The sequence below is a fragment of the Grammomys surdaster genome, unplaced genomic scaffold (assembly GCF_004785775.1).
Source record: "Grammomys surdaster isolate TR1022 unplaced genomic scaffold, NIH_TR_1.0 374, whole genome shotgun sequence".
In the NCBI taxonomy this organism is placed as follows: domain Eukaryota; kingdom Metazoa; phylum Chordata; class Mammalia; order Rodentia; family Muridae; genus Grammomys; species Grammomys surdaster.
The window spans coordinates 288841-305065 of NW_021604793.1; the positions used below are offsets into that span (position 1 = coordinate 288841).

General features: G+C 50.8%; 1 protein-coding gene across 1 annotated transcript; it reads right to left on the reverse strand.

Moving 5' to 3' along the window:
- Positions 1-2918: 2918 nt before the first annotated feature.
- Krt8 (keratin 8) lies at positions 2919-10291 on the reverse strand. Its single transcript, XM_028781098.1, has 9 exons — positions 9847-10291; positions 7392-7600; positions 6573-6633; positions 5639-5734; positions 4964-5128; positions 4558-4683; positions 4047-4267; positions 3854-3912; positions 2919-3339 (listed from the first exon to the last, which is right to left on the reverse strand). The coding sequence occupies exons 1-9, from the start codon at positions 10186-10188 to the stop codon at positions 3149-3151; spliced, it is 1470 nt and encodes a 489-aa protein (XP_028636931.1). The 5' UTR covers positions 10189-10291; the 3' UTR covers positions 2919-3148.
- Positions 10292-16225: the final 5934 nt, after the last annotated feature.

The window sequence follows — 16225 nt, forward strand, 5'->3', positions numbered from 1 at the left end:
TTGTTTTGTTTTGTTTTGTTTTGTTTTGTTTTGTTTTGTTTTGTTTTTTCGAGACAGGGTTTCTCTGTGTAGTCCTGGCTGTCCTGGAACTCACTCTGTAGACCAGGCTGGCCTCGAACTCAGAAATACACCTGCCTCTGCCTCCCAAGTGCTGGGATTAAAGGTGTGCACCACCACCACCTAGCATGCCACCATGCCTGATTTATGTGGTATTGGGGATCAAAAGTAGGAGCTGGAGAGATGGCTTAGCACTAACTTCTTTTTCAGAAGACTCTGGTTCAATTCCCAGGACCCACTAGACAGCTCACAACTGTCTATAAGCCCTCACATGGCAACTCATAACTGTCTGTAACTCTTGTCCCAGCACTGTCTTTTGATCTTTATGGGCACCGGGGACACATATGTGCACATATATGCAGGCAAAACGCCTGCACCCATAAAAGCAAATTCTTTAAAAAGATTAAAAATAAATAAATACATAAATTCTGACAAGGAAAGAAGGGTCCTCCTGAACAGTGGGTGGCCTTACCCCATGGTGAGTGCACATGAGGGCGGACAGGATTCTAACATGGAGGAGCTGTACTGCCTTCCCCTCAGCAAACATCCATAGTGTGGAGATCATTGAGAACTATCAACTATCAACTATCAACTATGGACCCAACCCGCCCATTGCCTGGCAACAGGGCCTGATAAGACAGGTGGCTGGCTTCAAGGACTGGGTGTGGCAAAACTGAACATATTGACTTGGGACACTAGTGGGCAAGAGGTCTCTCAGCATGTTCCAATGGCCCAGGGCAATCCTAATAACTCTCCTCCTGTTTCCTGGGACTCACTTAGATGTGTTTGTAAGTGGTAATAAAACTGCATTTACCTCCAAGGGTGTTAGTGCACGCCTGTCATCCCATCTGAGGCAGGTGGACAGGGAGTTCAAAGACAGTCTAGGCTACAGTAAGACCCTGCATTAAAAACAATAACAATAAAAATAAAAGTAAGAAGACCATGGAAATGACTCAGATGATAAAGACACCCGACGTCAAGCCTGCCGACCTGAATTCCACGCTCAGGACCCACAGAGTGAAAATGAGAACAATTCCTACAGGTCATTCTCTAACCTCCACATGGACACGCACGCCTACACACAATGAGTCAATAAATAATAAAATGTAAATGTTTGAAAGCACAAAGGGTGTCCCTTCACGTTCAGATTGACAGGTTGTCACACCACCTTGCTGGTGGCAAGAAAATAATGGTCCAGTGGTAGGCGGGACCATTTCCTGGCCGTGACTGCCCAGCTATGCATAACTCTGGTGCTCTACTTAACCCCAAAACTCGAGCCAGGATCCTAAAAATGAACTTAGGGGTTTCACTGTGTTTCTCTTCCCAAGGTGGCCATGTTGAAGAGTCCTTTTTCTGGTTTTTACTATTATCTGGTTTCTTTAATTGCTTTATAAGTAAAGATAGTCAGCCAAACCCAACCTACTGGGGCTGTTGGTGCCCAAGCTCTAACCCGATAATGACTGAAGCCCCTGACTTAAGATCCTTACTTAGGCCGGGCGGTGCCTTTAATCCCAGCACTTAGGAGGCAGAGGCAGGCGGATTTCTGAGTTCGAGGCCAGCCTGGTCTACAGAGTGAGTTCCAGGACAGCCAGGGCTACACAGAGAAACCCTGTCTCGAAAAACCAAAAAAAAAAAAAACCAAACCCTTACTTAGGTTCCTTGGCCCTGGTTGAGCATGGTAGAAGGCTTGGAAGGACAATGACGGCCCAAAAGCCCAGATCCACAGAGCCAAGTAGTTAGGAAGGTGGTAAGGCTGATGTCAGGGGACTGGAAAATAAGTGGGAGTTTCCTGTACAAGTCTATTCCTACTCCCTGTCCACTCTGTTCCTACTTCCTGTCCAGTTTGGTCCTACTTCCTGTCCAGTCTGGTCCTACTTCCTATCCAGTCTGTTCCTACTTCCTGTCCAATCTGGTCCTACTTTCTATCCAGTCTGGTCCTACTTCCTGTCCAGTCTGGTCCTATTTCCTGTCCCCTCTGTACCAGTTCTCCACCAGTTTTCAACAAATCTGAAATAGCAAAAGCCTGACGCACACCTAGCCTGGGACTGCATGGACCATGTGACTGTGGGAAACTCCACACTGATGGCAATGGTGTTGGTAACGCCTCATGGAGCTGTCTCCTAACACTCTCCTGCCCCACTCTAAACCTTGGGATACTTGCTTGACAGATAGGCAAACCCATTCACAAACTTCAATGAACCTACACACACCCACAAGCACACAGCCCACCCTCCACATGCAAACACTGGGCTCCACACACACCCTTTCTATCAAGATTACAGGGTGGGGGGGAGGCAGGAGCAGTAAGAGCCATGTGGGTGAGTGTGTTGGTGAGGAGCAGGGCAAACCCACGTATCTGTGCCAAGTCCTAGAGTAAACTATTGTGGCATCTAGAAATTGCAGGCCCAATACACCCCATCACTAAAAATAGACTCTGGACATCTGGAAGGGTTGGAAACCAGACCTCCTAGGTCCCTGGAGAGGAAATAGGAAAGGCAAATAAATACACCTAAACACCAGGAAGCATGTCTCTGGCCAAAGACAGGCTGGAGAACTGGGGGAAGTCTTTACTTCCATGACCTGCTCAGCCACTCTGATGCCTGAGGTCTGGGGAGCAGCACGCTGACCTGATTCCTCACCAAGTGTGCCGCAAAGCTCGATGGAACCTGGATATCTGAGACCCTGCTGTAAACTGTGAGAGGCTATGCATTGGTAAAGAACCATGCTCCATAGCCAGAGTATAGACGTTCTCTTGGAATGGCCTGGGAAATAAAGACATCCCTGCCCTGCACACTTCTATTTCACAGGAAGGAGCCTCCTGTCCATCCCCTCCCACCTACATGAATACAAACATAGCAAAGCCAGTTGATAGAGCCAGCTGAGGCTTTATTTTGAAAAATACAATTGCATTGGGTTTGGGTGGGAGGCAGGGGCCATTGGGATATCCCAGATACAAAATTCCTCCCAAGGTTGGCCATAGGGTTAGGGCTGACTCTAGGGCGGGTCTCTCATTCCATGCACTCCACCCATTCAGCTGTCTCCCCGTGAGCCCTGAGCAGGAGCTCAGGTTGGCGACAACTTCAGTGGCCATTCACTTGGACACGACATCAGAAGACTCGGACACCAGCTTCCCATCTCGGGTTTCAATCTTCTTCACAACCACAGCCTTGGTGCGGCTGAAAGTGCTGGATCCCCCGACAGAACCGAAGCTGGGCTGGAAGGAGCTCATCCCATAGCTGAAGCCAGGGCTAGTGAGTCCTCCATAGGATGAGCTCAGTCCTCCTGGTCCATGACAAGGAATAGAGACAGCCATGTGAGCACAGGCTTAAAGCCCCTTCTCCCTAGTGACCTCCTGACAATCACAGATGGGGAGGCTGGCTGGTCTAGGCTGGTCTAGACCTGACCGATTCCTGCCTGGGTCACTCTTTGTCTATACAGCGTACTGAACATCGAAAAGGTTCCCCTTTTAGCTGCATGTCTTTGACTACATCTTAAATGAGCCCGTCTCTCAAATTATATGGAGGGAGTTTTGAGGTTGCCAAATGTAAAGAAGCATAAAAGACAATAACACATGTAAGGAACTCAGCACAGGTCTGACACATGGCTAGCATTTGTGTGGGACTCTATTACCAAGCATATTATTTGGGCCCTTAGTCTGTCACCAATCACTCTGGAATTCTGCCGAGAACAGGAGTCCAACCCCTTCCCTTTGTCAACTGCTTTTGAGCACAACGTCTCTCAAAGCCCTGACCTCCTGGGCCCCCCACCCTCCATCCCCAAGGCCCAGGACACTCACCTGAGTAGCCACTAGTGGTCTTCGTATGGATACTCATGTTCTGCATCCCAGACTCCAGCCTATAACCAGATGCGTGGGGTGTCAAGGCCAACTCTTGGCCCTTTTCATCCCAGTGCAGAATCCAAGTCTCAGGAGGGCCCCGGACAGCACCCACCCCTCCCCATTCCAAGTTTTCTGAGACCTCCAAACCCACCTGCTCTCCTCGCCCTCCAGAAGCTTGCGGTAAGTGGCGATCTCAATATCCAGGGCCAGCTTGACGTTCATAAGCTCCTGATACTCGCGCAGCTGCCGGGCCATGTCCTGCTTGGCTCGTTGCAGGGCAGCCTCCAGCTCAGCCAGTTTGGCCTGGGCATCCTTAATGGCCATCTCCCCACGCTGCTCGGCATCGGCAATGGCTGCCTCCAGGCTTGCCCTCTGTGGGGAAGGAGACACATGAGCACCAGGTGGTATCTGGTGTATGTCCCTCCCTAAGACCCATCCCCATCGAGCTTTTTTTGTTCGTCATTCGTTTTGAAGCCCAGGCTAGCCTGGAACTCACTATATAGCCCAGGCTGGCCTTGAATTTACAGCAACACTCCTTCTGTAGCCTACCAATTACCAGCGTGTACCACCACACCCGGATTTATGCCATACTGAACAGGGCTTTGGGCAATGCCTTGAGCTGCTCTCCCTTCTTTCCCAGCCCAAGCCAAGCCCACCAGTACCTGGCCTTTGAGGGCTTCGATCTCTGCCTGCAGGCGGCTGATGTTGCGGTTCATCTCGGAGATCTCCGTCTTCGTGCGGCGAAGATCATCCCCGTGCTTCCCAGCCAGGGTCTGCAGTTCCTCGTACTGCAGGGACAAAAAGGGAAGTGAGATTTCTAGCTGAAATCTCACCACCAAGCTCCTATATAATGTGCAGAAACGTGTACACACACGAACGCACACACACACACACACACACACACACACACACCAGTGAAGGCCCCTCTCCAGAACTCCAGGCTTCCGTCGTGCTGAGCCAGCCCACAGCAGGCAGAGTGAAATCTGGAATTCTGTTCCCTCCTTACGATCATCCAGGGTACAGAACTGGCCAGGAAGGGAGGTCCAGCTTGTTAAACCTGCTCTTTACCTTAATCTGGTACATGGTTTCAGCCTCAGCCCGGCTGCGGTTGGCGATCTCCTCATACTGGGCACGAACTTCAGCGATGATGCCATCCATGTCCAGGGAGCGGCTGTTGTCCATGGACAGCACCACAGACGTGTCTGAGATCTGCGACTGCAACTCACGGATCTCCTGTAGGGCAGGGGCGTGGGGGTAAGGCCCTGTTCACAGGGCCCTTTGCAACGTGACAAAGGACCAAGTGAGAGCCAGGGTTCGAAGACATCAAATTTACAGTGGAAGGAAGACTCAGGGTTAGGGTTAAAAATCTGAGCGAGGAAGGGAGGCATCAAGAGAAACCTGAAGTTAGGTAAATAGCTGAGCGGAGGTGGGGGGTGGGGGGGGTGTCTCCAAAACAGCTCAAAGACCAGGGGAGGGGCTTTGAGGACACCATGAGCTGGGTTCCCACTCTGTATGAGGACCTGGGATGGGTTCCTTCACTCCTCAGCCCATTTCCCCATCTCAAGTAGTGGGCAGAGCCTCTATAACAATTTTAACCACTGCCTATAGTTATTGAACAGAGCCCTTGCTGATTGGCTTACTGGAAGACAGAAACAGCCTATTGGCTGGGTGCCAGAGCCCGTCACTGATAGGCTGGCGGGCCAGTCCGCTCCAGCCCCTGAGCTCCAGCCCCTGAGAACGTACCTCTTCATGGATCTGTCGGAGGAAGTTGATCTCGTCAGTCAGTCCTTCCAGGCGGGACTCGAGTTCCACCTTGTTCATGTACGCTTCATCCACATCCTGAGGGGAAGGTGAGAAGCCCGAATTCAGTGCTCAGGGGCTCCCAACATCTGCCCATGGCTGACACTTGCTGATCCTCCTACCCAGCCTCTTCCTAGTCCCCTGGATCCCAGCCATGCATTTATTATTATTATTATTATTTTATTATTATTATTATTTTATTATTTCATGTGCATTGGTACTCTGCCTGCATGTGTGTCTACATGAGGGTGTCAGAGACTCTGGAACTGGAGTTACAAACAGTTGTGAGCTGCCATGTGGGTGCTGGGAATCGAACCTGGATCCTCTGGAAGAACATCCCAGTGCTCTCAACTGCTGAGCCATCTCTCCAGCCACGTGTCTTTATCTCTGCTTCCTCCAGGCTCCTACACCTATCCTTCCCCCTCCAGAAAGCTCCAACTTGATATCTGGTATATTATCTAAGTGTAGGGAAGCTAACTCTCTATCCTGTCTACCTTTCTATCGTTATCTAGATAGAAGGCATTGGATGGCAAAAGAAGTCGTCCTATTACTTAGAAAGCAATGAGTTCATTAGAAAATCCCAGAGAATTTCTAGTCTAAGTCCCAAAGCCATGCCCCCCGAGTCTGCATACATGCATATTTTTTTGAATTAATTTTTATCATGTTTAATTATGTATGTGTATTTCTGCATGTGGTTACGCACACACGTGTTCAGGTGCCCTCAGAGGCCCGAGGCATGGGATCCCTGGAGCTGCAGTTATTGGCTGCTGTGAGCCATTTGATATGGGTAATAGGAACTGAACTCAGGCCCTCTGGAAGAAAGGCAAGTCCTCTTAACCTCTGCGACATCTCTGCAGCCCCGTCCCCAGGCCCTCACCTTCTTGATGAGGACAAAATCATTCTCCATCTCTGTACGTTTGTTGATCTCATCCTCATACCTGGTTTAAAAAAAAAAAAAAGGAATCAGTGGGTGAAAGCAAAGGTGAAGGCTACCCTGGGTCTGCTGCTGCCAGGGATGGAGCCCAAGGCTTTGCACATGCTAAATGTGTGCACAGAAAGAGACATTCCTACCCCACCTTGCTCTCTGACGGGAAGATGAATATCTCAATTCAGAGATGTCGGGCATGCAAGGCTGGTCCTTCTGGCCTCCATACCCATTTCCCAATCCCCACCCAACCTTATGCTCAGCCGGTGAGGAGGCCTGGAACAGAAAAGCACTCTCCAAATACACATTAGACTTGGGATGCTGAGAGAGTTAGCATGGAGCCTGTCATGAGACCTCAGGGCACCCTCTAGAGAGCTAGCCAGATCGTAACCGTCAGAGTAAAAGCGAGTGAGGACTGCTAACTGCCTCTCTCACCTGTGTGCAAAATAAATACATTAATTAATTAATTAATTAATCTTACTATGTAGCTCTGGCTGGCCTAAAACTCACTGCGAAATTGGGCTGTGCTTGTGTAATCCTCCCGCCTCTGTCTCCTGAGTGAAATAATTACAACGATGTGCCACCACGCCCAGCTTAGGCACACTAACCAGGAAATTTGTTGCCCTGAGCTAGACAGTCCTGAGACTGAAGCAAAACTGACCATATGGCCACAGGAACAAACTGCCCGTAAGCGGAGGACCTCAAGAACGTCGGCCTCTGTCCCCAAAAGGGAGGCAAACCTAAGAGGATTTAATTCAGGGAGGGGCTCACTTATTCTTGAAGTCCTCCACCAGACCCTGCATGTTGCCAAGCTCCGCCTCCAGCTTCAGCTTCTCCTGGCCCAGGGCTTCCAGCTGCCGGCGGAGGTTGTTGATGTAGCTCTCAAACATGTTGTCCATGTTGCTCCTCGATGTCTTCTGCTGCTGCAACAGGCTCCACTTGGTCTCCAGCATCTTGTTCTGCTGCTCCAGGAAGCGTACCTGCGTGGGGAGGACACGGCCAAAAAAATAAAAGTCCACATCAGGCTAGGGTCAGGATCTGGAGGGAGGGAGACAATCATTGTCTCTTCCCGTGGTCACATATGACCTGGGGAAACAGCGCAGTGTCGTGGTGGTGGCATCAGAAGCCATGTTCCTCCACCACTTGGGATGGAGAGGCTGAAGCTGTAGCCACAGAGGAGATTTTATCTGCATAGACAATTCGTCCCAGCCTCGTTTTTCTAAAAGTCTGTTCGTGCTGGGCGGTGGTGCCGCAGGCCTTTAATCCCAGCACTTGGGAGGCAGAGGCAGGCAGATTTCTGAGTTCAAGAGTTCGAGGCTAGCCTTGTCTACAGAGTGAGCTCCAGGACAGCCAGGGCTACACAGAGAAACCCTGTCTCGAAAAACCAAAAATAATAATAATAATAAAAGTCTGTTTGTTGCCTTGTATGTAGGATTGAGAATGGCATCTCTTAAACTATCGATGAATATTTGAAGAGATCTTGAATAAAGGACCTCTCTCCCTGCATCCAGAAATGCTTGTAAGGGTTTCTACAGTAATTTGATCTGGGTCTCCCCAGTCCTTCAAATGCCTCCAGAAGCTCGGGTAGAAGCTTTTGGGAGTCCCTTCTCCACAGAGGGCCCACTTTTAGTGGAACGATGAGACAAGAGAGCAAACAGGTGTGTCTCCTTCCATCTTGCTCACCCTGCTGGAGCAGCCTTGGAGACCCCTCAACCTTGGAAGTCCCGCCACACTCTTGCCCATTTGTCTACAACCAACACACCCCCCCTTCACATCTTAGAGCATGCAATCCAAGATGTGGTACAGGGGAACGTCTTTTGTAAGGATAATAGCCTGACTGCTCCAAAGGAACGAAATAGTTTGTACTCTCAGCCCCGAACTCTAACTTTTTAAAATGGGGAAACTAGAAAGAAGACATCCTGAGGGAACAATCCGATTACTTTCCCACACCCACACTATAAATCCTTTCTTCCTCGTAATTACTAAAAATAAAAAAAAAGACAAATAACCCAAGTAATACCAGTATTTCATCCTAGTGGAATGCTGAATTCCGGCCTGGTGCTGCTAAACCTTGTCCCACTTAGAGCTGAACAGGCCGAGAAACTGATTTGGGGCCTGTCAGTGTCCATTTTACAGATGAGGAAGTCAAACTTGACAAGATGGCCCATCGGAGGAAATTGTGGGACCCTATAACCACAAGGCACATGCTGTGTCTGTGCCAACTGCTCTCCATTGGGACTCAGTGAGAAGCTAGGGGCCCTTGGAGCTAGCAAACCCTGCTGAAGAAGAGGCAGACGCTCCTGGGTCTTGCGATTCCAAGGGCTCAGCCCTGTGTTTTCCCTCCTCCCGTTCCCACACCGCCTCTCAGGAGCCAGTCAACAGAAAGGGCCAATCGTCCCGGGGCCACGAAGGCCACTAAGCCACAGGACTGCAAAACCTGGCCTGGCTTATCGGGTTGCAAAGAAACCAGGCAGTTGGGGCGGAGCCACGGTAGAAAGCGTGAAAGGGGTACAAGGGCCAAGCTCGCAGAGGGGCGTGGGCAGGCCGACGCTATCTGGGACCATAAACTCCGGTTTTAACAGGTCATGAAACAGGAGCGGAGTGTCCAACGCCCGCAGACTTTGAATCCCGCAAGGGCCTTCCCGAGGCGGAGCCCCGCGACTCCCTCTCCCCTAGCCCCACCCCAACACCGGAGCTCCTCCTGGTGGAAGGGCAGACCCAAGACCTCCGCCTTGCTCCGTAGCGGCCCCGCCCACACTGGAGCAGGGTAGGGGCCGAGCAGTGACTCAGCCTGGAGCCCCCACTCTCTGGCCTTGGGCACCAAACAACTCCATCTGCGTTTGTCGGATTCTATCAAGATACCTGTAACCTTCTAAAATCTTACGCAACCCTCCATTATTTAACAGGAAGATATAAAAATGCACAGGGCACCAAGAGGAAACCTTGGGGCAGTTTGGGAGCGGGGGGTGGGGGGGGGGGGCGTCATCCCTGCCACCAGAGAGCTAAGGGACAGGGAAGGGACCAGGCCCGCCGCTGGATGGGGAGGTGCCCCAGGATTTAGTCACAAACACTTCAGACCCTCTCGGCCCAAATCAAAGTGTATGAGAGAAGGATGAGTGGGTCTCAACAGGAGCTCATGGGGGTTGGGGGGGGCAGAGGTGTACGCATCTTTGTGAAGGCAGAAGAAAGAGCACTGGACGGTTAGTCGGAAAGAGAGGGCTCTCACCTTGTCAATGAAGGAGGCGAACTTGTTGTTCAGGGATTTAATCTGCTCCTTCTCCTGAGTGCGCACAGCCTGGATGTTGGGGTCCACCTCCAGCTTCAAGGGGCTCAGCAGGCTCTGGTTCACAGTGACCGCTGTGATGCCCCCGACACCAGCTCCGCCAAAGCCGCCCAGGCCCACGCCGGTACCCAGGCTTCCCCGGAAGCTGCTGCTGCTGCTGCCCACCCGGGAAAAGCTGGAAGAGCTGATGCGGGCACCGGGTCCACTCGTGAACGAGCGGCTGCTGAAGTTCCGGGGACCGGAGGTGGACATCTTGTAGGATTTCTGAGTCACCCTGATGGACATGGTGAAGTCGGGAGTGAAGGCAGTGAGCTGAAGACCGAGGTTCGAGAGCGAGCTAAGCAGCTGCTTCTAGACGGTGGGACAGCGCCCAGCAAAGGCTCTTTATAAAAGAAGAGCCCTGCCCCAGGGGAGGGAAAAGGGCCTCTTACCTGAGTGGCTAGACACTAGAGGGCAGGGCCTAACCCAACGTCTACAACCTCCAGACAGGACTCAGGTGAGGGCAGTAGAGAGCTGCTCCCACCCGGAATCCCTCTCCAACCCCACCCTAAAAATCCAGGAGAGAGCAATTGAGCCCTGTGAAGGCAGGAAGTGAGCCTAGGGTCCTCCGAGCACAGGGATCTAAGCTGTCTTATCTCCTGCCCTCCTGTGAGAGCTACTCTGGGAGGTCTGGGCAGAAAGAGTTCCCAGGCATTTTAGTTATTTTTTAAAAAAGGGGGTCTCAAGTCAAGCAGGCTACTAGAACTCACTAGAAGCTGAAACTCAAGGAAGATCGAAAGGACCCTTCCTCGGGGGTCACATAACAGATACGATATAGGTTCTCCACCAGTGGGTTGCAATCCCTCTAGGCATAGAGCTATACTTCCCCAGAGGTGACATATCAAATATCCTGTGGTTCAGAATCTGGAGACCACAACCCCTTTGGGGGTATAAGTACCCTGGAGCCTATCCAAAGCTGGCTCCTTTACCACCCAGCACTGGGATTGAGGGTGTGCCCCACCACATCTGGCTGGACTCTCCTAATACCTCCAAGAGACCTCCTTTAGGTGGGGCTGGGCCAGCAGAGCCTTTCCATTCTCAAGCTCCTGTTTGCCTTGTCTGTCCAGGTTACAGCTAACACCACCACCCCACCCCGCTACCTGTGGGGCATCCAGCACCCATAGGCTGGCAAAGGGGGGGGGGGGTTGAGGAGATATTTGCAGAATGAATGAGCATGTGCCTCTAGCTGCCTTCTCTCTGGGTGCAAGGTAAAGAGAAGTCAAACACAGCTCTTTTCCTCTGGACACGGCCCAGTATTCTCCTTTCCTACCAAGACCGGAGAATTCCCCAGGCCAGACGGAGCACCAGAGGCCTCTAGGAATAGCAAAGGAAGAACAGAGGCCAAGGCAGAAAAGGGGGACCCCAGAGAGGCACAGGGGCGGGCTAGAGAGATGGCTCAGTGGTTAAGAGCACTAAAAGTGCTGCTCCAGAGGTCCTGAGTTCAATTCCCAGCAACCACATGGTGGCTCACAGCCATCTGTATTGGGATCAGATGCACTCTTCTGGTGTGTCTGAAGACAGTGACAGTGTACTCACACACATAAAATAAAACAAATAAATCTTAAAAAAAAAAAAAAAGAGGCACAGGGGCTTCGTTGTGTCTTTGGAGACAGCAGTGAGTCATGGTGCCTTGGAACAGGATGACCCTGCTGGTGACTCATTCTCCAGCCACTTGGACCCTTCCCCCTCTGCCCTGGCCCCAAGCGGGCCAGATGTGATGGGGATAGTACCCTCTCCCTGCACCTGTCTCTCTGAACTCATTATCCCATTATCAGAGTGAGTCAGGAGAGCAAGCTGGAGCACAGCCTGCACCTGTGGGAGGTTAGAGACAGGGGAGCTGAGCACACCCTCTAGGTCTGGGAGGGGCAGGCTGTGGCATGCTGTCAGTAGAAGGCAAGAGGTTTGGGTCCCCAAGGCAAAGATTCCACCTGCAATTAAATTACCTAATGGGCTGGGCTCTCTGGAAGGTACTTCAGGGAGTGATGTGGGGATTGGATGCATCTCAATTAAGGAAACCAAAAGGTGACAGATATCCAAATCCCCTGGGGGACTGGGCAGGTAGCAGACATTACCCCACAGCCGGTGGAAAAAGTAAGCACCTACTACGAGAACTGTCTATGGATTCCTCCCCTTCTCCAGGAGAAACACCGGAGACTCCAGAAAAATGGGCACATATAGGCAAAGAGACAGAGACCCAGGATGGGTGCCTATAGGTTCCTACCAAAAGGGACACAGACCCTAGAGACTCATAGGCAAGTTCCATTCACAGCATAGCCTCCCCTCCCTCTCTCTCTCTCTCTCTCTCTCTCTCTCTCTCTCTCTCTCTCTCTCTCTCTCTCTGTGTGTGTGTGTGTGTGTGTGTGTCTGAGGTCACTTCCAGAAAGACCAGTCTAGAAATCCCAAAGGGCAGACAGTGACCGTTTTCCTTCCTTGCCTGTCCTTTGCCAGGAGCCCAGCCCTCAGCCCCCAGCCTTGGGCTTCCAGCTTCCTAGGAAAAGAGAAATCCTCTTTACACCAGGCCCTCTCACATCCTCTGAATCAACACTCCATTTTAAGGTGAAAATCGACTTGGGTGTGTGATTACCACCCCCTCTCTAACACAGGCCCACACCCAGCAAGACTGGAGACTTTCTCCAGCAAACCAAAGGGAAGGAACCCTGGCTGGCGCCCCAAGCCAGGGAGAGAAAGCGGAAGCAGAAAGAGAGCAGCTGGTCAGACAGGTATGGCAGCCCTGGGGAGGGACAGCCAACCCTCCCTTTCTTCCCTTCCCCCACACCATTTTTGGAGGGACCTGAAGGGAGAATACTCAGAAGGAAAAGCTAGTCAGCCAGCACCCTTCCTGAAAGCTTGGCTCCCTCCACCCTTAGCAGCCTGGTTCCTTGGTCCCAGGAGTGGGTCCTTAAGGTGTGGGTAAGGGGGTCAATAAAGTTGAGATTCCTGTGCTGTGCAGGTCAGAGCAGCAGCCCAAAGCTCAACTGGGGCCAGAAGCATTTGCTTATCCTTTGTCAACTGTTTTTGTCCAGAGACCCCCAACCAGCCCCTCCCAATATGGCCCCTGCTCCAGCACAGAATCCAGAGCTGCTCTGTCCAACGGCTTCTGCCTGGAACTTCCCCAGGGTAGAGGCAGAAGGGAAAGGCCTCAGGGACTAGGGACAAGTGGTCAGAGGAGAAGAAACCAAACTAGGGCAGCCACAAGTATAACTCCTTGTAAGGCTGTCTCTGGCCACTGTAGTCACAAAAGCCTGCTCAACAAAAGGGGCATACAAGCTTGTGACGAGTTGAGGGTGCCCTGCACAGACAGCTCTCTCCTAATAGGTCTTTCCTGAAGAGCCAAGAGGGGAAGGAGGTCTCCCAATGTTAAAACCCAGCCCTCTCCTGCTGCTGCACACATATACACAAATAAATAAAAGTAATTTTAAAAATACAATCATTAGGGGGGAAAAAGATTAGTGGCTAAGGACATAGCTCAACTGTTTGCCTAGCAGGCCACAAAACTTGGGTTTGGTGCCAGTACCACATAAACTGGGTGTGGTGGTCCACGCCTATAATTCTGGCACTTGGGAGGTTGGGGCAGAAGGAGCAGAAGTTCAAGGTCCTCCACAGCTACATTTTGAGTTTAAGGCCAATCTGAGAACAAGAGACCCTGTCTCAGAGGGTGAAGGGTGCGGCACAGAAGCACAAGGAGCTCTGGAGTTTGTACACCAGACCCTGGGCTAGGAACAGGAGGCAAAGGAAAGGCTGTCCCTGAGTGAGGGTGATGTCCTAAAAGCACCCAAATCACTTTGAACAACGGAGCAATTTTAAATATTGAGAGCGGCGGCATATAAACAGCTGGGGGTACTCGCAGACGAACAGTTTAAATAGGAAGCCACAGATGGTGTGGACAGCCATCTGGTAAGCCACAGAAAGAATAATTAAGTTGATTGTTGGTTCTGTGCTGTGTGCCTCCAGGCAAAATTGTTCATTGTCTGTGCCTAACAAACGGAGGCCACCAGTCATCCGCCACAGAGCTCCGTCCCCAGCCTTCTCTGCATTCTCCAGTGTTTTGCCTGTGCTGGCCGAGCTCACTTTGTAGTCCAGGTCATTTCATCTTATCACCTTCCTCAGCCTGCCAGACAGATGCAAGGGACTGCAGACAGGTACCACCAGGCTCGAGTGATTGATTTTATTTTATTTTTTTCTTTTCTTCATCATAAGTCATGGCTCTGATAATTAAATCCTCAGAATGGGAAATGGACTGACTATCCCAAAGAGAAGCAAGCTTCCAAGTTAGGGAGTTGTTCATTCTAGTACACATGGCACCAGAAGACGCCTTATAAATATTAGAAATGCCTTGCAATACTATAAATATCACTTACTTCTCATAAGAATGGTATAAAACAGGCAGAACGAGAAAAAGGACTCCCATAAATTGATCCTCTGACCTTCACAGGCACAACTCGGCATTGCACGCATGCGCCCACGCACACATACAAAAATAAATAAACGTAAAAAACGCATATCCAAGTCAACAGCCTCGTGGCTCTGTCTCCCTGCTTGGAGCCAGGGCATGCTTCCCATAGGGTGATGAAGAACACGGTAAGTTATACAACAGTTCAGCAGCCATGACACTGGCACCCAGCAGGGCAGGGTCTGAGAAGAACAGACTGTGACCAGGCATAGCTGTTGGGAAGGACAGTGTCATAAGTCCCAAGAAAGCCCAAAGACCCAGGGTCAAGTGAGAAGGCCAAGCCTCCTTCACACAGCTCCTGCCTGAAGCCCACATGGTCTACCATGAAAACTTCCAAGTTTTCATCTGTCCCTCTCCAACCTTCCCCGGTCCCTCAGAACATTCTAGAGCCCACCTTTAAAGGGACTCTTTTGAAGTTGGAAAAAACATCTTCCAGTCACCCCTCTTAAAAGCCTGTGCTTCGTGGGGGCTACCTAATAATCTCTGAATGCCTAGCTTTCCCATAACTTACCAGGGGACCCCAGGAAGCTAACAAGTCAGTTGCCAATGCTTCTGGCTCTGGGTGTTCTGGGCTACCCAAGAAAGAGACTCTTGGGCCCAGGGCTGTTCAGTGGATAGAGTGCCTACCCAGCATGCACAGGACTTTCACCCCCAATACCACATAAACTAAGCATGGTGGTGAACACCTGTAATCCTATGTCTCGGGAGGTAGATACAAGAGAAACTATACTGATAGCTCTGAGCCAGTGACCTGTCCCCCAGATGAAGAGAAGTGTCCCTTTTCTGTTTTCTGGGTACATGGGTTCAGCGACATAGGGAAAAGCCTCAGAGATCAAAGCCCTCAAAAGACAATAGCAGGGTGGCCTCTGGGAGGTGTGTTAGCCTCAGTGTCTCAGCCTACCATGACGGAGGCCATCACCAATCTTCCCCCACAGTCATATCATGTAAAATGGCCGTTTGTGAATGGCAGGATGAAGAACAGAGGATTTTGAGAGTAGAGTAAGAAGACAAGGGCTTTCGATGCACAGAGGGCTGGATGGCCATTGTGTCTGTGGTCAGTGCCCACTATGCACAGCCCTGCACAGGAGGCTTAGGAAGATCTCTCTGATTGACTTAGTGAGGCATAGACAGCAAAGAAACAGCCACAGTCAGGGCTGCCTTGGAAACAGATCAGACCTGGAGGCCACAGACACCCGGATATCACAGGAGCTTTAGTAGATTACCAGCCATAAAATCGACAGCAGCCTTGGAGAGGAAGGGTTGAGGGGGGGTTCCTCAGAAGGGAGTGCCCCAAGGCCAGCCATGCCCACAGTCCCCACCTACATGAGGGAGCAATGCCTCTGTTCTGAGAAAATCCTTTTGTGCTGCAACCTCTCTCACCTGTCAGCTTCCTCCTCTGATTCTCAGGGGTGTGTCTAAACCGCCTCTGATAGTTCCAGCTTCACCAACATCAACAAAAGTTTTATGAGTCTATGTAGCATTTGATTATCTAAGGAATTTGGCTTTGGTCTTTGGAAAGCACTGATGATTTTAGTTGGGTGGATCTGATAACAGACTGGCTGTATTTTTAATTATTAGTAGTTTTAGTTGTTTGTCTTTGTGTGTGTGTTTGTGAGTGTGTGTGTGTGAGAGAGAGAAAGTGTATGTGAGTGTGTGAGGAGTGTGTGTGAGTGTGTGTGAGTATTGTGAGTATGTGTGAGTGTGTATGTGTGTGACTGTGTGTAGAGGTGTGTGTGAGTGTATGTGAGTGTTTTTGAGTATGTGTGAGTGTGAATGTATGTGAGTCTGTGTGTGAGTGTGTGTGTGTGAGGATGCGTGAGCGTGTGAAGATGT